This window comes from Sinohyriopsis cumingii, unplaced genomic scaffold, assembly GCF_028554795.1.
Source record: "Sinohyriopsis cumingii isolate HCF-2022 unplaced genomic scaffold, ASM2855479v2 utg001505l, whole genome shotgun sequence".
NCBI classification, from domain to species: Eukaryota; Metazoa; Mollusca; class Bivalvia; order Unionida; family Unionidae; genus Sinohyriopsis; species Sinohyriopsis cumingii.
Window position 1 is genome coordinate 1020358 of NW_028316006.1, and position 23489 is coordinate 1043846.

Below are 23489 nucleotides of genomic sequence, written 5' to 3' on the forward strand. Positions count from 1 at the left end.
GTTGTCTTATTGTTATCATTGTCGGTCGTAAACAGGGTTCAAAAGATAATTTCATTTCTTTCAGATATTATTTTGTTGTTGATTTTTTATGTGCTTTTGATGCCATTTTCAGTCGAACACTGATGGTATCTTGGAACAATGCAAGGCATACAATTGAGCGAATGGAAATTGTTGTTTCATTGCATGACAAGGATGTGCATAAAATAATAGTTTCTTGTGAGAATCCCTTTAAAACCACATGTTTATTTTTAGAGTCTTTCTTCAGTGTGGTAATAAACGGTTCTAACATCCTGTTTCTACAAATGATCTGAGAGTTACAGGTCACATAAGGTCAACTCCAGGCTCTAAACTCAGTTATAACCCTGTGTCTTATGATGACATTAACATAAGAAACTGGTGTGCATGTGTTTTCTCTGTTTGGGAGAGTTGTGACCTAGTCATTAAAGTAGTTAGACCAAACCTTTGTTTTGTGTTAATCAAAGAAACAGTATTGAGGTGATTCAATTTATGTACCGGCAACAATTTTTTGGCGTCAGATTTGAAAAGTTTGCATATTTGACACATGACGCATGGGTGGATAAAACACTGTATTTGGTGACTTTTTCAAGACATAATCAACAATAATGTTGAAATTTATGTTCAAATTTTTAATCATAGAATTTTGATATTTGAAGAGGTTGGTATGCTAAGTAGTTTGTAGATTTTTCAATATTGATAGAACTTGAACAGATCTGCTTTTGGACTTCCCAGTGGATGGCAAGACATTTTCAGTGGAAACATGCCAGTGTCATTATCAACATTATTAGCGACGTGTGTCAGATTTTTGAAAGCCTTAAAGCTTCAAATCAGTTCATGTATTCAACTGAAACTTTGTTTAAATATTTTATTACTGGCTGTCTAAAGTAATCAGCTATGCTAGGAATTTTGTCTCAACTGTATAAGCAAAAAAGTAAGTTGTCATAATACCATTCAGAAGAAAGGCAGTGCTTAGTAGAACAATTTTTTTTATTAGGTGCAATTGTGATGGAGAAACCTAATGTGCAGTGGGATGATGTAGCAGGTCTTGAAGGAGCCAAGGAGGCCCTTAAAGAGGCTGTGATCCTACCAGTCAAGTTCCCTCATCTCTTCACAGGTAACATCAGTTAATATTTTACTGCACATCTGTTTGGAGGTTGAACTGCTTAAGTGGCAAAGATTTTGCTGTTAAAGTTGGTAATTTGACATCCTGAACAATATATATATATATATCCATCCAGTACAAACCAGAATGAATTTCATGCACTGTGATGTGACAATGAAAGCATGAAAGCTGCTCATGTTGAAGAAAAAAAAACCTTGGCCACAATTGTAAAAGTCCATATCAATCAATAATTTTTGTATGGATGTTTTTTGATGAATTTTAAGGTGTAAAGAATTGAGCAGTCATGATTAAATAAAGTTGAGTTAAAGTCTACAAGAATTAAATTTTAGAACACTAGTTAATATTTAATTTAATATGAGTAAGTGCACCTACATGCTGTGGTGACCTGCATCTGTGTAGAAAAACACATCATCACCATGTCTTAATTTGTGGGTGAGACACATGGTTTGGAACCATTGTTTACTATCTAGAAATTAAGAGAAGCTGGCAAGGAAACTTTTTTAATTTTATGTACATTGAGTTTGTAATGGGCTAGCACCATGTACAAGTCAATTAAAGAAGTAACACCAATTATTTAGAGAGGTAAACCATTAAAAGTAGATGCTTTATGTTTGAGAAATAACTTTGAAATCACATTTTGTTTTTACAGGTCAGAGGAAGCCTTGGCAAGGAATTTTGTTATATGGGGTAAGCTAACTTGCTCATTAAATATTATTTTTTCGTGCCCTAGGTGGGGTATAGGAATCCTCATATCTGTCCATCCATCATTCTATCAGGGACACAACCTGGTTAGTGCAACTAGTTATGCACTTTTGATGGATTGCCATGGAACTTGGTAATGTTTTGATCATTATTTGAAGATGTGCACGTCGACAGATTACTTTGCCATTTTACCTTACAAATCTTGTTATTACTTTTTCTCCTAAATGAAAAGTCACATTGACATGGCAGTTTTCACCTGAAGATTTCTTATAGTGTCTTGTTGGTCCTAAATGAAAATGATGCTGATCTGAAACCTAATATGGCTACCACATTGTCCATCTTGAAAATCGTGTTATTCCTACTCCTCCTGACTCAGTAGTCTATCACCGAATTACTTTGTATGATATCTATATGAAAATCGTTCCAATTTAACATCCTTTTTGACCAATTATGATGACCATCTTCAAAGTCTTGTTCTTGCTACTCTTTCTGAATAGATGGTCTTATCAACATGGGGTTTCAAAAAAACTTTTTTTAATGTCTATTTGATCCAAAATAAAAATGGTGCTGATTGTAAATTCAGTATAATCACCATGGTGGCCTTTATATATTTTTTTTCAGTCAGCAGAACATGAGCCCCTTCATAGGACTCTTGTTCTTCGAATTATTGGCCTGTTTTTATTGCAGCTGAATACAGTGAGCACAACAAGACTCAGATTTCTTGGAATCTCATTTAAACTTGGGCAATGTTTATGTGACATCTGAATGTGTACATATAGATAAAATCATGGTGTTCCTGTCATTTTTGTATATAGTTATTCCACTTTTTCACTTGTAGCCTAATATTGGAGCTGGATGAAATATATGACATAATCTTACAAACACATCTAGTCTCAGTTTTCATTGGATCATCATGAAACTTTGTACATGTTTTTATCTAATTTTTATTGGTGCAATCAATTGACTTTTTGGCCAATCCCACAATTGCATGTCCTACAATAGCCTCAAGTTTTAAATGTAAAATAAATGTGTGTTGTGATGTGATTTGGATTTTTAACGTGGCTTTAACAATTTTTCATTCATATCACTACGATGTCTGCAATGTGGCAGTTTATAGTGATGTCTAGCACTGGGGCATCATGCCGCAGACATGTAGCATGATGTCCCACCCAGTCACATTATCCTGACACCAGGCCAACCAGTTCTAACACTAACCTCTTAATGCCGAGTGCCAAGCGAGGCAGCTGTTAGTGCCATTTTTGTAATTCTTTGGTATGACTCGGCCGGGGATCGAACCCACATCTGAGGTGGTGTAAAATAAATTGCATTTATTGAAAGTTATTGCTTTCTATTTGTATTTTGTTTTCAGTAAGATCACAGGGAGCTAGAGATGCTTGTAGAACTCACAACTTCAAATGGATATGTCGCACAGCACATCTAAGTGCCTCGAAACCTTTATGAAATAGTAATGTATAGTGTTACACTGTATCAAAGTTTCTATCACAGAAGGAGGTAATTTGAATTTTTTTTTGTAATTTCAAACAAACTTTTATTATATCTTGCTATTGTGCACAATAAATCATCCATTTACAAGTTTGTTCTAGGGAATATCATATAGAGATTATTGACTTGATCTTTAGAAATAATCACCCATCATTCTTAAGGCATTCCCTCAATCTTGTGCATGTTTGGGCATCCAATTCTGCATGTCCTTGGGTCCCAGTATTTTTAAACTTGATGAATATTTAATAATAATATCACATTTACATGTACTTGTATTTATTTGCAGCCACCAGGAACAGGGAAATCCTTTTTGGCCAAGGCAGTGGCTACAGAAGCCAACAACTCCACTTTTTTTTCTGTGTCCTCAGCAGATCTTGTGTCCAAGTGGCTGGGAGAGAGTGAAAAGTAAGTCCTTCTATGGTGATATACATCACATGAACTCATTTTTGTCCACTGGATTGAAATATCCCAACATTTACCCTGGGCTAGATAAATCTGTTGTACTGTTGGGGTAGATAAGATCACATGCACCACAGGTCATGTACCTAAATAAAGTAATTTTCATTGATATGAGCTAAATATAGTAAATTTTGCTTAAAATAAAATCTAGCAAACTGACAAAACCACTTCACTATATATCACCATATCCAAACCAGAAGCGTACTATAGCATACACAGACCTGACAACTCTTATGATTTTGCCTTAAGTCTTACAAAAATCACACTTAAAATATGGACTTACGGCATACAAGCAAAAACTACGGAAAAATGATAGTTGCCAAAAAATCCAGATAATCGATTCATCCATGTTTGATATGGATCTGGTTTTCATATTAGGATTAGTGAAATAAGTTGGGGAACCAGACTAATTTTACATCAGCACCCCAGACACTTTAAACTGCACCTATTTGTTCATGCAAAGCACCTGCATGATGAAACTGTTGATGATAATTTTTTAAAAATGACGTCCAGAAAGTGATGCATGTTTAGGGGGCACTCACCAGTTATTATGTACTTTTGAGAGAGTGACATATGTAAGGTGAAGTTGTTTGCATTTAAAACATGCACAATGCAGAAAATGTTGGCATACTTCTATGCTACATTAATGTAACGTGGATGATATTTCTTTGGATATTGTACTTTTGGAAATTGTACATGATCTAAGCATACTACTAACTAAAATGACCGCTTCCTTGTGCAAAAAAAATCAACCTGAATTAGTCTAAAGTACACTATCCATAGCAGCTATTAAAATGGGGAAAATGAATTTTGCCAGACTAGACAATACCAGTTTCTGAAAGTGCAATGAATGAATTGCCAAATAAATAAAATGTAAAAAAAAAGTTATCAGCTCTTTTTTATACAATTTACCTGTGAAGTTCAGGAAGTGAAAATGACCAAGTGGAGCTAGCACTTTTTTGAAAGGTGCACATCTGGAGTAAGGCCAAGCTGTATACTCTATAATCCATATTACACCCATCAATCATACACCAAAATAAAAGGAATTAAAGGTTCTTTGAACTATATCTAAGATATACATATATGTATCTCTTTTATATAGCCAGTATAACCAGTGAGGAAAGCTGGAGAAATTCTTTTTCTTTAAAATTCTAACCCTATGCAGAATACGAAACTGTAGAGCATCACCTTAAGACGAAGGGGAAAATAAACTTCTAAAAAGTGTTAATAATCAACACAGAAGAATAAAAAGGAGTAGTTAGATTCTTGTGAATAAAAGCTGGAAAGGACACAATTGCGTTTATTGGACATCCTGTGCCAATTTGAGAATGTCTTACGGTGGGAGATATGATTGTCGTTGTCATATGAAATGGAAAAAGAATTTCCAAGAATTACAAGTTAAGAGATAGCAACAAGCCATTGAGTTGCATAGGGTTTGGAACTAAAGTTTATGCAACTTTACTTGTAAATAAAGTATACACTTACTTTACAAAATTTTTAGTTGAACATAATGTTTATTCTTGCTGCGTCGAACTTTTAATTACGTTTTCCAGCTTTATAATAGCAGTTATTGATATTTTGTTACACCTTACTGAAAACTGGTCAATCTCACAGAAAAAAATCAACTTCTGTAATGAGACAGACTCGTCAGGGTTGGCAGATCTGCATTCAGTTGTCACAAATATACTATTGGCACTTAGTATTTAGTACAGTCTGAAAGTATTTATTGTTTGGTCCCAGAAATTGTAGTTTGAGAAGGAAGCTCAACATGGTGGTCCCTTTGGTGTCAGTTTACATCTTCATCCATTCATGCCTACAACTGTACACATCCTTGATTTACCTCAACTATAAAATATTTTACTTTCAGTTTATGAATTGTGTTGGAGTTATTTCTGCTAAATATATGGCAGGTACCCTATTCTTCTTGATTTTGTTGTTGTCAACATGGATGGAAAAATGAATATCAACAGCACTCAGTGATTGCACATAGTTGAAAAATTTTGTAAAAAGCCAGTATTCTGTTCTTTTTTGACCTAACAGAAGAATGAAAATGTCTCAGATGATATTGTTAAATATAAAAGTAATAAGTTGGCCTTATGGGCTGTTTGGTCTGAATGTGACAACACAAGGGCACAGTAACATCACTATGACAGAGGGTTAGATGCCCATAGCCACAACAGTATTTTTTTTTTTTTTACATCCAATAATATGCCTTAAGCGATATCTGGAGAAGCAGACAATAATTGATTGAATGAAATAGAACTTCTGTTGGTAATGCAGAGTACATTTTTATAAAAACTGCTTTATTTCATAATGAGTAAGAACAAAAAATTGTCCCCCAATGCCAATTGGCAGGATTAGGGAAATTTATCTAATTCATAGCTGAAAAAAAATTTGTGCCAGAGTTTTTGTGCTGTGAACATGATTTCAGTTATTTATATTAGGCAAGTTCGACTTTAGTTTTATTCTTATGTTAGCTTACAATTATCTCTAAAATTACTTGTAAAATTAATGCAGGAAATGGTTCCAATGCATTATCAACTTTCTTACAAACCATTTTTTAGATGGGGTGGGTTAGGGAGTGGGGCTTTGCTTTGCAGTTTGAGCCTTGAATAAGTTTTTCCATTATCTCTTATTTGACAGGTTAGTGAAAACATTGTTCCAGTTAGCTCGTGAGCACAAGCCCAGTATTATATTCATAGATGAAGTAGATGCTCTTTGTGGGTCAAGGAGTGAGAATGAATCAGAGTCAGCCAGACGCATTAAAACAGAGTTCCTGGTTCAGATGCAAGGTGTAGGAAATGATAATTTTGGTATGTACTTGCAACATTATGGCATGGAACTAAATGGTCCTGTCATCTCCAGATTATCCCCATCTCACTCAAGATCCATCATGCTGATTTTTGCCACCACATCTCTCCCTCAGCAATTCGTTTGCTAGGGGGTCCAAAAACAAGGATCACACTATTAGCGAGGATGTGATTTAATGAGAGACATCCCAGCTTGACATTGAGAAAAACCAGGGGGAGGGTATATGGTCTATTTAATGACTGAATACTCATTTTATAAATGTGTTGGGAATAATTGTCATTAAAAAAAATTCTGTTGAAGTCGTTCACATGTGTATAAATTACATTTATTTTCAAGATATCCAACCTCTGATAGATTGTTTACACTAACATTTTCCATGAGGTTTCAACAACCATCTTGTGTACACAAAAACATTTACTATTACATCAGTGCGTTTTGCTTTTGTTGATTCACAACAAAACAAAATTATTTTTTTCCAAACACTATTAACATCAAAACTTCATTTTGTTTTTATTTGTTATTGTTCCAATGGTAAAAAGTTGATAAGTGATTACACTGCATGTATTAGTTAGACTTCTTCTCATCCTTTTAAGAATCTTTGAGTACCAGTAAGGAATTTTAAGTTCACTACAAACTCTGGAACTCGCTTCACCATAATGAACCATATCTGTGGGAAAAAAACGTTTTATTCACCAAGTACTCATTTTGCTTGGTTGCCTTGCTATCTTTAGTCACATTTGTGAACAAGTACACTAATTAAAGGTTATTCAGTTATGTTACTTACATAATAATATTTACAACTGTGTTCGATTGATCAGTTGAAATGAGTTGCCTGACACATTACTGTGACCAATAGCTCTAACGCAAGCAGTATTTGCATGCCCTTTAACTTTTCTTGTCTTCCACCTCTTTTATTTGATTTGGTACAAAAGACGTAATGAACACAATAATACAAAGCAGGTCTACTTTTAATTGAGTGTAACAGTACAACAAATACTTCTGCATGTTGGAGATCAAAACTAAGTCAGCACTTAATTACGTTCTCACAGAAGCACTCACAAATATAGTTAAAATTCACATTTTTCATGTTTGAATAGAAGAGGGCATCTCACATTTATGATGATTACACTGAAACAGAATTAAAAGATGGAACTAAATCAAAATTTCAGTTGATAAAACTTATTTAATTGATATTTATTATTAAAGTGTTGCCACTGGTAAGCATTAGTGACATTTTCATTGATCACAATTTAGTTGAATATAGTTGAGAATGTCAAATGGAATGAAAATTTAACAAAATCTGAGACTTATTAAAGATAATGTTATGATGTTGATTTAAAGTTTCTGGGTACTAACCACTGTTTTCAATGATAAAAAAAAATAGTATTATATCAAGGTTTCATTTTCCAGTTTTGATAGCGATTTGGTTCACATTCAACAAATAGGGGTATTTTCTAGTTTTAACAAATGTGATCATGCCCAACCCAGCATTATGGGCGGGTTTCACTGGTCATTTGGACACAAGTTATGGAGTGAGTGGTATACTTGTTGTTATCTGCATACCATAATTTCATCCTGTTTTCTCGTTTGAATTCATTTCCCAATCACATTAACATTAGGATATAGACCTGCTACCTCCTGAATCCAGCCCTACTAAAAGATGAATTTTTTCTTTCTTGTCTATATTATATAGAGAAAGGGCAATAACTATTGTCCATTACCTCCCATTACCAACCCTAGGTGTTGCCATTTTTTACGTTTTGCTTCTGTACAACATCATACAAGACACCTCCCCTCAGTGCAGGCTAAATTGAACAAAGTATACCATGATCTGCAGGCGTGTTATGCAACAATAGATCAGGGTCTGTTTTAACCTATAAGCAGATATACATGGTAACATTATGGTAATGAATCTCATTATAATGGGTGAATTTTGTCTTAACAAATGCTTTCTGATTTATTTAATTTTGGCTTTTGGCTTTTTTTGCCCAGTTAAATTTTGATTCCAATTTTCAGTAACAATTCTTTTGTGGAACAACTAAATTATGGCAAAACCTTTTTACTCTATGCAGGCGTCCTTGTGTTAGGGGCCACAAATATTCCTTGGGTTCTTGACTCCGCCATTAGGAGAAGATTTGAGAAGAGAATCTACATCCCATTACCAGAAGCACCGTCTAGGACCAAGGTGTTTAAGCTAAATCTTGGGAATACCCCCCATTCCTTGACTGAAGAAGATTTCAAGGCTCTGGGATTGAAAACAGAAGGTTACTCTGGTGCAGATATTAGCATTGTTGTTCGTGATGCTTTGATGCAGCCTGTACGCAAAGTTCAAACAGCTACTCATTTCAGAAAGGTTAGTTATATTCCATAGTGCTTTCACGTAATAGTAGCAAATGTATTTGGTTTTACTCGTATGGAAATATTGGTAAAGATGAAACATTTAATTCTTGTATCAGTGCATTAACAATTTGAAATTTCATTAAGCACGTTGATTCTAATGGTGGAAAATCAATAAAAGATGATACTTACCTTATTAAAATTACTTTTAATCCTCAATCACTATAAATAATTATTAGTCATTTGCCTTATTCTTTATGTATATCATTATATGCTGAATCATAAGTTGTACATCTATGATGCATCCACATGACGCTTTCTCTGATGACTACAACTTGTTACATTTTTGTCTTCATTCATTGGAAATTCTTTAATATCTTCAGGCAGAATATGTGCCAAAATGTAATGCAAACTGAAAACACAGCATTCATTTTTAAAATATAAAAATGTTTAAAAGGTAATGCTTTCTAAAAAAGAGATGAACAGTTAACAGATAATATTGAATAGTAACACTGAAGAGACATACAGACATAATTTTTAAATAAAATTAAATTACATTATTGTTCATGTATCAAATATAAGATTAAAAATATCAAAAATTATGCTTGCCATTTATAATTTATATAATAATATTTATGGTGTTCACGATGAGATTGTTTTCTTTTGAACTATTTTATAACTTTGTCTTGGGGTTTTCCCTTTTTCAGGTGCGTGGTCCCTCACGAGAAGATCCAAACATAATTGTTGATGACCTTTTGACACCCTGCTCTCCTGGTGCTCCAGGTGCAATAGAAATGAATTGGACCAAAGTTCCAGGAAATAAACTACTTGAGCCAGTGGTATCAATGGTAGGTATAATGCTTATTATTCCCAGCCCCTTAGCCGATATATAAATGGGTTCAGTCCATCCATCAGTCTAACCATCTTCACACTTTCCTTATTGGAGTATAACTCCCAAACCGTTAGAGATGTCACTTCATACACATATTAGACTAATGCACCTTTTGGTATTCATAATTTTTCATTTTCAAAATTTTTAATGTTTTTCAGTTTATATAGCCATCTGTTATCTGCAGTTTCATTTATGGGGCAAAACTCAAATACATTTTAAGATATCTCTTTGAAATCTGGTATACATATTTTAGACTAGTAGTAAAGATGTGTCTTTTGCTTTTCATTATTCTTCATTTTCAGTCCATTTAATGTGCATCTGTTCATTTGTTCGAGATGTGCCTTTTGCTTATCAAAATTTTTCAGTTTTAATACTTCAAATGTGTTTGCCAATTTGTCTCTTTGTCCAACCACCTATATTTCATGCTTATGTTTCCAGAGCAAAACTATGCCTGTCACTTTCCTGTATACCAATGCACTTACATTGTTTGATTTCTAAAAAACTAATCAAAAACTGCTGAACAGAATGTTACCAATTTTGCAAAAGCTTCCAAGAATGAAGGCCTGTAAACATGATGTAAATAATACCCATCAACCTTAAAATATGACTTCTTTTACTTACTATAGAACAGCCTTGAAATTATTTCTCAGAATGTGCTCAGCAAAATGTTAAAATTTTTCCAGAAAGCATCCCTAGAATGAATTTTATGTTTTAGACTCTATAATCAAGTATGGCCATCATTACTAAAACTGTAAAACCTTTAAATGAATGGTCAGAACTGCTGAACAGAATTTAACCAAATTTGATGGAAAAAATCTTGGATTTTTTTCATAACCAATCTGCACAATTGGAAAACAGTTTGGCAGTTAGTATCTTACTTAACCTTATTTCCTTGGCAAGGTGCTCTTGTATTTGACCATATGGCAGATGTGAAACAAATGAGGAGTCTTAGGAAAAGAACAGATGTCCAAATCCTGACCTCAAAACCATGGGGAGGCATTTTAAAATGTCTGAATATAATTTTAATTACAAAGATCAGAAGCATGCATAAACATAAGATTTAAAGGAAGGTACACAATTAACTTCTTACAATAGACCCCCCCCCTCCCCTGGAATTCTCAAAACCAATGAGTGGCCCTGTGTGGCTGTGTGGTCTAAGGCATCTGCCTTTATAGATAACTGACACATCTGTTCATGTGAGTTTGAGTCATAGCTTGACCAATGTGGATATGTGAAAGCTTACCTATAGCTTCCCACGGGTTGGTGGTTCCCGTGTTCTTTGTCCACCAAATACAGATATGCTAACTCTCACAATTTGACTGCAGGTCTTGTGGAAATGACCCCAATAATATGGAATTAAGGAATAATAGCAAATATTATGAAATTATGACTGTTGTTGTAAAATCCGGATACTGGCAAGTCCGTGTTTGACTTAGATCTGGGTTTTATATTAGAATCAATGGGAGTTGGTCAGGTAACCAGACTAACTTATAAAGGAGTACCTCAGACACATTGAACTGTACATACATTTCATGCAGAACATCTGTCGAAGCTGTTGCTTATAGAATTTTCTGAAAATGGTGTCAGGCACATTTCATGCTGTTGTAATTTGTTATTCCCATTATTTCAGATTTCAGGCACATTTTCAGTACTGTTGTATGTACGTTACTCCCATTCTTCCTGATTTAAGTATCATTTATTGGAGAATACACAGAACATAACCGTGTATATACTCATTTATTGGAGAATACACAGAACATACCGTGTTTATACTCATTTATTGGAGAATACACAGAACATACCGTATATACTTATTTATTGGAGAATACACAGAACATACCGTGTATATACTCATTTATTGGAGAATACACAGAACATACCGTATATACTCATTTACAAGTCAGATCCGACTGCAAACTGCATAGATCTATGTCTGCCATCACATAATGTACCAGCAGGCAGATCTGGATATTTGCAATGGCAGATCAGGGTGTATGTTGTGTGCAGCTGAACCTGAATTTATTGGTAATTATATATGGTGGTAAAAATAGCACATTTTCATGAATAAGTGATCACTGGAATTGTAATGCTTGGATTTTGTTTGCCCCACCATGAATATGGCATGAGTATATAGCTTTAGGCTCTTACAGACATCCCACATAGAGACATCCCACAATTGTTAGGCTTTTATATACATTCCACAATTGTTAGGCTTTTACAGGCATCCCACAATTGTTAGGCTTTTACATACATCCCACAATAGTTAGGCTTTTATATACATACCACAGGGGGCCCCGAGTGGCCGAGTGGTCTAAAGCGCTCTCCGTTACGGATCACTGCCATCTCACCTCTGTCTGCGCCGGTTCAAGTCTCGGATTCAGCCAATGTGGGTATGTGAGAAAGCTTGCCAGTAGCTTCTGGTGGGTCGGTGGTTTTTTCCAGGGTTTTCCCGGGTTCTTCCTCCACTATTATTACTGGCCGCCATGTATAGCTTATCGTGTGCTGAAAAATGGCGTTAAACTCCACAACAACAACAACAAAAACATATACATACCACAATTGTTAGGCTTTTACAGACATCCCACGACTGTTAGGCTTTTACAGACATCCCACAATTGTTAGGCTTTTACATACATCCCACATATAGACATCCCACAATTGTTAGGCTTTTACATACATCCCACAATTGTTAGGCTTTTACATACATCCCACATATAGACATCCTACAATTGTTAGGCTTTTACAGACATCCCACAATTGTTAGGCTTTTACATGCATCCCACATATAGACATCTCAACATTTGTACAACAAATCTGCATCTTACCATGAACTGTATCGAAACTTGACAGATATTATGGACATCGTGCTCAAAACATTCTTCCATCACGCTCTAATGTGTTTTTTTCTTTCTCAGAGTTAATGCCTCTTTTGGGGGTAAATCTGTATACTATATTTATGTTCATACTAAAATACAGATTTTAGTATTTTTTATGCAAATCTTTTTAATAAAGAATGGCTATTTATGCACAGAAAGCTATTTTTTCAAGAATTTGCCTCAAATAAATTTGCCCAATCTTATTTTGTACCTTTATCATTTTGTCATGTTTTCAGAAAGATAATATTCGTTTGGAAATCTTCATTAGAGTGAAATTATTTTACAGCCAGTATGATTAGATCATGCCGCTGCTTGAAAGAAAACAGAGTATTGCATAAGAGCTACTGGATGATAAGTTTTGGTGATTGCATAATTTAATTTTAATTTTATAATATAGTAATTTAAGCCATGCTAATATCTAATATGAAATAAAATTCTTGGGAATTTTTACATGTTTTAAATGTCAAGCTAAATAAATAAAAGTTCAGTTACATTGAAATTATTTCTTTGTACAACACTGATTAATAAAAGGAAGTTCCAAAAGCAACATTTTTAATATTTTGCCTTTGCAAAAATGATTATTTTGAAATTATTTTATATATATTTTAAATGATATATTTTAAAACATCATGATAAAAGGTCAGGTATGAAAAAGAAAATAATGATCTAATTTCTTTATCTTCATGAATTACATGAACCGTGTGTTTCTCTCTAAATTGTTTTCTTGATAACTGACCTAAATGTTAAGCATATATTACTCTTCTTTTATTTGGAGTAGTATATCTCTTGTATAAACTATTAGTATGTATAATTCTTGTTCTTATCAACATATAATGTATGGTTGTATTCTTTTCTATGGTCCTTTCAGCACATATGCTTACAGAACAAAATAGGAAAGATAAATTGTAGTCTGCTTTATTTATTTCCATTGCAAGTCACTCTGCCATATAACCTTAGGCCAGTCAAGTAATGCTTTGGTCATTTATTGATGCTGTTAGTTTATTGCTGGACTATGATGATTGTAATAAGGCTGAGGAGCAATATTATTAAGGCACAGAACCTGGACAGTAATTAAGCACTGAAAGCAATATATTTGTTAAAAAGTGTTCCTTAATAAAAACAAAACAACCTAGCTTTTCCAATTACTATATGAGGGCTTTTTGATCAAGGCAATCACCAGTTGTGGCAGTCATTTGCAAATTTAGCAAACAAAGATGTGAATGTAGTTTTATATGACAATTCATTTGTGTGCATTAAATCCTACAAGCTTATGATGAATTGCACAGAAACTTGGCAGATACCATTGACGTCATGCTTCAGTGTGGAGTTTTATTTCAGAGTTACATGTATACCCCTTTCTTGATGTTAAATTTGTATACTGTCTTAAAATTCTTGTGTGTGCAATTAGTCACACAGCTTTTGATAAATTGCCCTGAAACTTGGCAGACATTTTTGGCATGAGATTAGCATTTGCATAAATTTTTGACATCATGGTGGCATGAGGTCCCAATGCACATCACCATCTGAAATCATCCAGGTTAATCTAGTTTGTATTGAAAAACCATTTGCTTGTTGTCATAACAAAATATTCAGGGCTGTATTTTAAAGTTTTCTGAATTTTGTTTCAGTCTGACATGTTGATGTCACTCCAGACTCAGAAGCCCACAGTGAATGAACAGGATTTGAAAAAATTGGAAAAGTTCACAGATGATTTTGGACAGGAAGGATGATTTTCGGGATTCTTGGAATGGAGGCAGATTTTCCTTGCCCCAGTTGACATTCATTTTAGATATACCTTATCTTGACTCGTTTCTACATTGTGATGTATTCTTAATGTTCAGCTGCTGTTATACTTGATAATTGAATTTGAAGCATACCTTTATGACTGTAAATATTGCATACGTATGTATATTAATTAGATTTTACAGGATATACAGAAGCTTATTCCTTGGTCATTGTTGTCTTTTTTGACAGACACTTGACCAGTTACTAGTGTCAACTGTTTTAGTCTTTTCTTCGGAATTCTTTGAATTGAAGATGTGTGTAATAGAAATCGAGTCAGTTATGCGAATGTTTAATCGCTAGCCACTGTATCTTTGTCCAGCTGCATGGAAGGGTTAATTGCCAGCCACTGTATCTTTGTCCAGCTGCATGGAAGGGTTGATCGCCAGCCACTGTATTTTTGCCCAGCTGCATAGACTGTGTTGGAATAAAAAGAATTGCATTGAATCCATCATTTGTAACATTTTATCACAAGTGAAGGCTGTTCCAGCTTGAAATTTTCCAGTTTTTGTATTGATGATAACAAGTTTATTGAATTTTGATTTACCACGAAGAAAATAAAACCAGATATTTTTGGATAGCCATTCATGTGTTACGAGAAAACTGTTGCTTCTGTAAGTTCCTCTGCATTGAGTTGGCTGTGTACTGTGATTAGAAGCTATAGGCACTGATATTATTATGAGTATAATTTTTTTCTTTTTCTGAACAGATTTGTTTCAATTCTGTTTTGGTATGCCTGCATATTAAAGAAAAAGCCTTACCACATGCTTCCCTATATGTGAAATATAACAATGATTCAGTCTTCACAACAAAGAACAGAAAGTAAACATTGAAATTGCAGTGTAAATTACATCGTGTACAATACATGGTTATTGTAATAAGATAACACTTCTTTAACTTACTGTGCCAAGAGTGTAAAGGATTTTGTTGTAATTTAGCTTTAATCCATTGTTCTTTCTTCAAACCACCATTTGGATTATGAAAATCTGATATGATATTGCTTAATCTACACTGTGCAGTTTATAATCACTAATGTCACAGTGGACCTCCTTAATGGCAGCCCATTTATCAGAATGCCAAGGTATGTAAATAGATTCTGAGAAGATCTTCTAAAAAATTTGTATGAAATTTATTTGTCCCTGACCAAGTGAATTTCATATTTTAACTTGCCCATTTCAATTCATAACTTCCTTTGCCAAAGCATGTCAGAGATTGTTTCAGATTTTTTATTTCTGGACAGGTTTTCTGGATCTTGATATGCTTGCCCATGTTACAAATAACTTACCCTGGGAATCTTGATATGCTTGCCCATGTTAAAATATAACTTGCCCTGGGAAACAGGAATTGAGAAACTAAAATAAGCTGAACAAATTTCCTCAATTATTTTTCAGATTGATTCATTTCTTCAGATTCCTTATAAGTCTGTATGTAAATGGTGGGAATGTAGATGGCTGGATAAATATAATTTCACTTTTCTATTCTATTATTCACTTCATATTTTCTTATTAGTTTTAGTTAACCTCTCTATGAATATTAGTTTTGCATATCAAGTAAATTCTAGTCTTAAACAATCAAACACTGTTAATTAATACAATAAGACAGAGAAAAGAAATGCAAGTGTGTATAAAATATCAATATATGTATTCCTCCAAGGCAATTTAGATTAGTAGTTTGTTAATAATCTGTGATAGAGTGGTTTCATAACCTGGAAGGTTTTTTTAATGGCCTCCACCCCCACTCCATCATGTTCACCCATGTATGTTTATTCTGTCACTACGACATCTACCCCATCCATCTTGAAATTTATGTCTGCTCATTAACTTTTTTCACTACTTTTTAAAGAGAATTTAATCAAGATGTAACTTGGCCCCTCTGTTGCATCCTATTGGTTGTGCATCTGTATTGTATTTACACATATCTAGTTTGTTGAGTTGATGGGGCTCTAGTGGATAGCAAGGGACATAGGAAGAACTTTCTTGAAGGGACCTTGTAATCTTGATTAATGTTAAAAGTTTTCTAATTTTCATATTTTGAAAGTCATGTACAGGGAGAGTATACAGTAAAGTGTTGATTGTCTGAACTCGGACGAACTAGATCAGTGCCTGACACCTGGGGCCACTCAGACTCTAGATCAGTGACTGACACCTGGGGCCACTCAAACTCTAGATCACTGCCTGACACCTGGGGCCACTCCAACTATATATCAGGTTCCATTGGTATTCTACTTAAGTTCCCATCAAGCTTGTCAAAAGAGAAAGTGTTATATTATTATATAATTTGCCTGACAAAACTTTGAGCAAGCTTTTCTTATAAAAATTGTCTGCTTATATCTAAAACTGTATACCTTGTGTAGCAACCAGAGCACATCTATTTGTTCGCCATTGGTTATCTATAATTAGCACTCACTATTCCTTAATGAATAAAGATGACATTGAACTTGATGGGTAGAGTATCACTGATTAAATATACATGTGCGATTGTTTGGCATTACTAAAATATTGGAATGGATTAACAACTTATAAAGGTCTCCAAGACAATGTTGTTGTGATTAACAACTTATAAAGGTCTCCAAGACAATGTTGTTGTTTATTTCACTTTAAAGGAATAGAGGTATTTTACACAGTATTTTAATCCATTTTGTTCAAAGCATTGGTTCCCACTGATTCTATTGATATATGGAGTGGGTGTCTTCTATAACCATGATCATCATGTCTCAAAGAAGTTATGAGCCTTAAGAATGTGTTTCAAGAGCTAAACAACCCACGGCTTTCAGATTTTGTTTCTGTTTTCAACTTAATTTGACAAGGAAGGCAAAGCTGAATATAATACAGTTAGTCAGACATCCCAAGAACAAAGGTTATGACAAAACTATTATGAATTTCACAATGAACATACAGAAATTATTGGAGTCGTGTTAGTTGTGAGCCCCTCTGCAGCAGAATACGAATGTTTAGTCTAATTAACAGGGTCAAAAATATAAAGAAGAACTATTTAAAGCAGGTCGCATTTCAATTTCTTATGAGCATAAATTATGTTGTTCCAGTCGGTATGGAGGACATTGGAGTTGGGTTGACACCATGACCTAGAGAAAAACATTGCTTCAAGTGAAAAGGAATCAAAATTTGAGTTAACAAAGTAAGACAGATTTTATTTGAACCTCACTGTAAAGCATGAACTATTTTGGCACAGAATACTGATTTACATCAGGACCTGGAAAAAATATTGCTTTTAATGAAAACAATTTAAAATATAATTTTAGTTGACTAGGTCATGTAATTACTTTTTGAGATGTGTTATACTTTGCTGGCAAATAAATGGAGAAAATTGATGAGTTTGTAGCATTTAATATTTTTTATTTTAAAGTATAGCAAATTCAGCATTGTTTCAAAGTGTTGGTTGAAAGATATGGACTCTTTGGCAGAGATTCTGCTAATGTTGCACAAATACCAGTGCTTAGTACAAGCAAGGATCGAAACTGTCATCACAAAGCCAAATTTTACTGGTATAAATGCAGTTCTGACCTTTACAGGAGCCACATTGATAATAAATGGCACAGATACAATCCATGACAGTAGTGTAATCCCTAGTCAGAATTTCCTCTGACCTTTCCTACCACATTTTAGATATTTTTACCTTAATGTTGAGGCCAGAGACAGTTGCCTGTCGAAAAATTGGAATTCATCATCAATGCATTGTGATAGCTTAGGGTAACCACTTACTAGCAGGTCTATCAAACTTAAATGACTTTACAATGAGCCATACCTGCATGAAATCAAAGGGAAGATGATTTATTTTCTAAGTAGAAATTTAATGTAAACATCTGTTGTCTTTAATCCACTTACGCATGAGACGAAACTCTCATTGATGAAATTTGACCTGGTACTCACTATTTGCATGACTAAACAAATATAACAACCTATATGTCCATGACATCAGAAGATCAGTAGTCATATAATGTGAACAATTAACCCCTTTCCAATGTTGTTGTACCAAAATTCATAAATATTAAATGAAAGTCACATACTGTATGTAAAGGACACATAATTATCAACATATTTATTCCTAGAACAAAGACCAAAAACCTGTTGCTGTCACAGCAACCTAGCCAAAGCCAGAGTCATCATGCAGAGAGCAAATGCCAATTCAGTAGTCACATGGTACAGCAAAACCATTATTTGATATATACAGTATTCTTGCTGAATCTGTCACTCTCCAAATTGCAGTGACAGTGATAGGTTCCTAATTGTTTTTCTCTGATAAATCAGGGCTTGAATTTAACACAAATTTCTTTGTAGCCAGAAGGACTAGTATATTGAGAAATTTACTAGTCCTGCCAAGTCTTTACTAGTCCTGTTCACAGAACAATGTCACACAGCTTTCATGTACATTTACCGATTCAATTTTAAAGTTCAAACAACCCGCAACAAAATTGGATGTTTTCTATGTGTTTGTGTTTGCGAACTGCGTACACCAGTTACACCACATAACGTTCCTTTCCTCGTCATAATTCAGCCATTCCCTGTCTTTTGTCCAATTTTTCTGAAACTTTCCATTACGCTTTTCCCTATCATAAGAATTATTTCTCATCATTCTCATTCAACTTTTGCTTTTTTCCGGTGACTAACACCTTCTATCAAATGCCACATTTTGCCTGTCTTATAAGGAGGGAATTGTGCCTTGTTTTGAAATACAAAATGTTATAATACAGCTGACGTGAATTATTTAAAGCAAGAAAAGGAATGGCACAGTGTCCTTTATATAAGAAAGTCAGAGCAATTAAATGGCCTCTCCCTAACAAAGACTTAACTTCAGCGGCTGTTCTGCATGATCAAAGCAGTGGCTATTGTAAACACTGTTATAAAATATTAGCATCAGAAGATAGTGTTAGTTTCAGCTTGGAAAAGGTGTATTTCCATCAAATTAAGCCATCTAACACTCGGCGCGTTGTATTTAACAGCTCCAATTACGGTATCACAAGCCGTAAATTTGGTACTTGTTCCTAATTAATCGAACCTCAATGTATTGTTGAAATTAATAATAAGGTGGAAAATTTTCAAATCTTAGATGCCCATGCGCAGAGATTTTAATTCCCAACAAATGTACAGCATTCTGCTTGGATATCTCCATGTGTATTCAATTATTTGTTCATTCTTGTAAGGGAAAAATATAGAAACTATTCTTATCATCATAGAAAATGTAGTTGTATGGAAAGGATGTGTCAAGTGTCAATAACGTAGTCATAATAAATTGAATTTATTCTTATAATTATTTCTATGGAAATGTAAAATATGTAGTTTCCTGTTTGTGACTGTTGTAGCTTTTGGGTAGCAAGCAGCAAAAAAAAAGAACTTTAAACAAAAAAACGTGCAAACTAATTTCTTTGAATAGTTTTTGCTGTGTTCTTTTGTGTGGTATACCGTTTTGTAGTTTGTTACTGTGGTCGAGTGAATAAAGTGTGATACCATGTCATTTTTTCATTTAATTCATTATCAGATTAATTAGGATCAGACCAAACTTCCGTTGTTAATAACGGGACCATCATTTGTGCTTTTAAGTGAAATGCACAAAATCGGATGGATTCTTCTATAGAAATGCACCTTTCTGAGGCAGAAATTGACTTCATCTTCTCATGCTAATATTTTATGACTGTGTTTACAATGGCCACTGCTTGGATTCTACATAACATCTGCTAAGTCAAGTCTTTATTAGGGAATGGCATAAACAAACGCTGGCTATTGATAACCGAAACTTACTAGCCCATCGGACTATTAACATTATGAAAGTTACTAGTCCAACAGGAAATCTGCTAGCCTCGGGCTAGCAGACTGCCGCTAATTTCGAGCCCTGTAAAATATGTTTTGTCCTTTCATTCTTTTACAAACAGTATGTGACTTTCAATTAATAGTTTAAAATTTGTACAGTAACATTGGAAGGGGTTTATTGTTGATATAATGTGACCATTGGACCTCTGATATCATGGATATGTAGGATGTGAAATTTGTTTAATCATGTGACTGGCAATGCATATGGCGAGTATCAGGTCAAATTTCATCAATGCAGTAGTTTCACCATGTCTGTCAGCAGATTAGATACATAACGATTATAATACTCATAATTTTTCAGAAAATAAATAATTTTTTTATCAATTTTAATGGAGTTATGACTCAGTGTAACATTATGTTTGCTAGACCTGCTGGTAAGTGGCTACCCTGTGCCACCACCGTACAGTGGAAGCAATTTCCAACTTTTTGATAGGCAATTGACCCTGACACTACACCTCATAACAAATGTCCAAATATCAAAAATGGGGTGGTAAGGGTCAGAGGAAACTTGGATTAGTCAATACTTTATTTCATTAATTTCTTAACCATGGGAACTCGAGCATCTAAACAGATTAGGGATGTTGAATTATACAGCATGTACATACCATTACACTACCTTGAATCCATTATGAGACATGCTGACTCCTCTTCTGGTGTGATGTTGTAAATCACTGATCAAAGTTGGTGTATATATGGGACTACAGTGGCATAAAAAAGGATTAGATCAGCTTTGGAGAGACTTTGATGTTGAAATGGTTAACTGTCATGCCTTAAAATACATGAATTCCAACAGTCTCATTTTTATCCAGTGCAGGGACAAATTTTGCCAGTAAAAACTGGCATATACCAGTTTAATGGAATCTCTTTTTTGGGCAAGTCAAATTTTAATCAGGGCAAATGATTTATTTTAAAACCAATTGCCCTGGGATTGTGCAGAAACAAAATTCTTTGAGCACTAGATTGTCACTCGGAATCCTCCTTATCGCCCCTCCCAATTTACGGATGTCTGCTTTTGTAAAATCATGCCAACTGCACAGACCAAAATGACATCATTACATTATGGCATCATCGATATTATGTCACTTGTTGCCAGATTGTATCACAGTGCCATGAACTCTGGGAAAGGTTGGACATTAAAAAATGTGGTTGCAACTTCTCTTATTAAATAAAAAAGGACAACGGTTTGACAAATCAATAGTTGCAATAACTGTTATGTGAAAGAAATTCATGAAAACGTATGTGATTTTCTTGAATCATTAGCAATTTACAAGCTGCTGTAAATCAGTCAGTGATGTCAATAACAGAATTTTATGACAAAATTAGTCTCTCACAGGATCTGAATGATTGGCATTTTACTGTATGTAATGTGTTTCACAGGCAAGACATTGTTCTATGAGAGCCCAAGATTTTTTGCTCAGTTGTGTGCAAACTTGCATTTATTGTGCTTAAAAAAATACTTTGCTTCGTTTTACTTCATTTTGTAACTCATGCTAGTTAAAAACTTCGTCAGTTGGGGTGTAGTGATAAATTTGCATTTGACATGGTTCAAGTGTGTTAATCAAATATATTACAAAACATTATTTGTACTGAGATGATTATTACTGATAAAGTTTCTTTTTACTTCAAAATCTCTCACAGAATTGTCATACATAGTGGTATGCTTACAGAATTTTTGCAAATGTATCTGAAGCAGAAGTTAGTTGATGTATTTGATCATTTTGTTGTCCATTATTCCATGGCACTAATTAAATTATTACATATGCAAATGTTAGGCAAAACACAAAAAAAAACATTTTTGTCCTGGTTATAAAACTTGATATTTTTTAATGTTAAGTGAAATTTGTTTGGTGTCAAGAAAAGAAAAAATTATGATGGACAGAAGAAAAAAACAACAGTATCATGTCAAGATGCTCTATTGGAAGAGAAACATGGGAAAGATATGAGTTTTGTTCATGACTGAAAATGCAATGGTCCTACATTAAACTTTACTTTGACAAAGTCCAAAGTAATGAGAGAGCTTAATTATATTCTTCTTGACAATATGTGCTCCTTTCAAACATTGTTTAATGAATGAAAGGATCTTGGATTAATCAGTATGCTAATGGGTTGGGCTAATAATGTACCGTACATTAATAATGTACATAACAGTGCTCGGTATGTGATATTAGTGCTGAACAAGATCATAATGAAGACAAAATTTAAATAATTTGAAAAGTATAATACAGTGAATAATTAAATGTTCTTGGTTTGTTTTGTTTTTCTCTAGAAGGAACCATGGTCTTAGAACTTCTTGTTTTAAATATGATGTCTTCACCTGTAGAAAGTTGTAAATTAAACTTTGTATGTACACATGTTGAAATATCAGAAGTAAAAATATTGTTTTCCTATTTGTTCTTTATTCTTGTTCCCTTTATGTCACTAGTCTGTCAGAAGTATATAAGTTGATATTAGCATATCAGCTTTAATGTTTGTACAAAATCGTCTCCGATGGATGTTGTAAGCAGTAGTTTTTAGTGCCACCTTGTATATAGTTATCAAGCTGGTAACCGAGTAGTTTTTAGAGTCTCTGTTAATGTGGTTGTCAAGCTGACTAACTCACCCGAAAGATGACTGCAAAAAAGCTAGCTATCATGTTAGGTATGTAGGATGGTAGCTTGGTATGTTGAAGTCCATAATGTTGCATACATACAGACAAACCTACCAATACAAATAATATAACAAAGAAGCACAGTGAAATACTGTACAGTTTGAATAATGTGCATGTACCAGAATCTTTAATTTTAAAATTAGTGGTTGTAATATGCACAAATTTGTTTTTCTTCTATATACACTTATTTCCATGTTTATTATTCAGATTTGACCGCTCCAGTGGCCTAGTGGTTAGAGTGTCCACCTCAGATGCGGGAGGTTGCGGGTTTGAAACCTGGCAGAGTCATACCAAAGACTTACAAAAATGGTACTAACTGCTGCCTTGCTTGGTGCTCAGCATTAAGAGGTTAGTGTTAGGACTGGTCAGCCTGTTGTCAGGATAATGTGACTGAGTGGGACATCATGCTACATGTCTGCGGCATGAAGGACATCACTATAAACTATCACACTGCAGACATCATAGCGATATGACTGAAAAATTGTTAAAGCCAAGTTAAAAATCTAAATCACACACA

At 34.1% G+C, this 23489-nt stretch overlaps 1 protein-coding gene across 2 annotated transcripts in view; it reads left to right on the plus strand.

Moving 5' to 3' along the window:
* The window catches only part of LOC149772444 (vacuolar protein sorting-associated protein 4B-like), a 32844-nt gene extending 10132 nt beyond the window's left edge, over positions 1 to 22712 (plus strand). For both annotated transcript variants that reach the window (XM_089947815.1, XM_089947814.1), the window contains exons 5-11: positions 1013 to 1132; positions 1791 to 1828; positions 3633 to 3751; positions 6449 to 6618; positions 8689 to 8969; positions 9661 to 9801; positions 14350 to 22712. In XM_089947815.1, coding sequence (XP_089803941.1) covers positions 1013 to 1132; positions 1791 to 1828; positions 3633 to 3751; positions 6449 to 6618; positions 8689 to 8969; positions 9661 to 9801; positions 14350 to 14451 — 971 coding nt within the window. In that variant the 3' untranslated portion in view covers positions 14452 to 22712. The remainder of the gene's footprint in view (positions 1 to 1012; positions 1133 to 1790; positions 1829 to 3632; positions 3752 to 6448; positions 6619 to 8688; positions 8970 to 9660; positions 9802 to 14349) is intronic.
* The last annotated feature ends 777 nt before the right edge of the window (positions 22713 to 23489 follow it).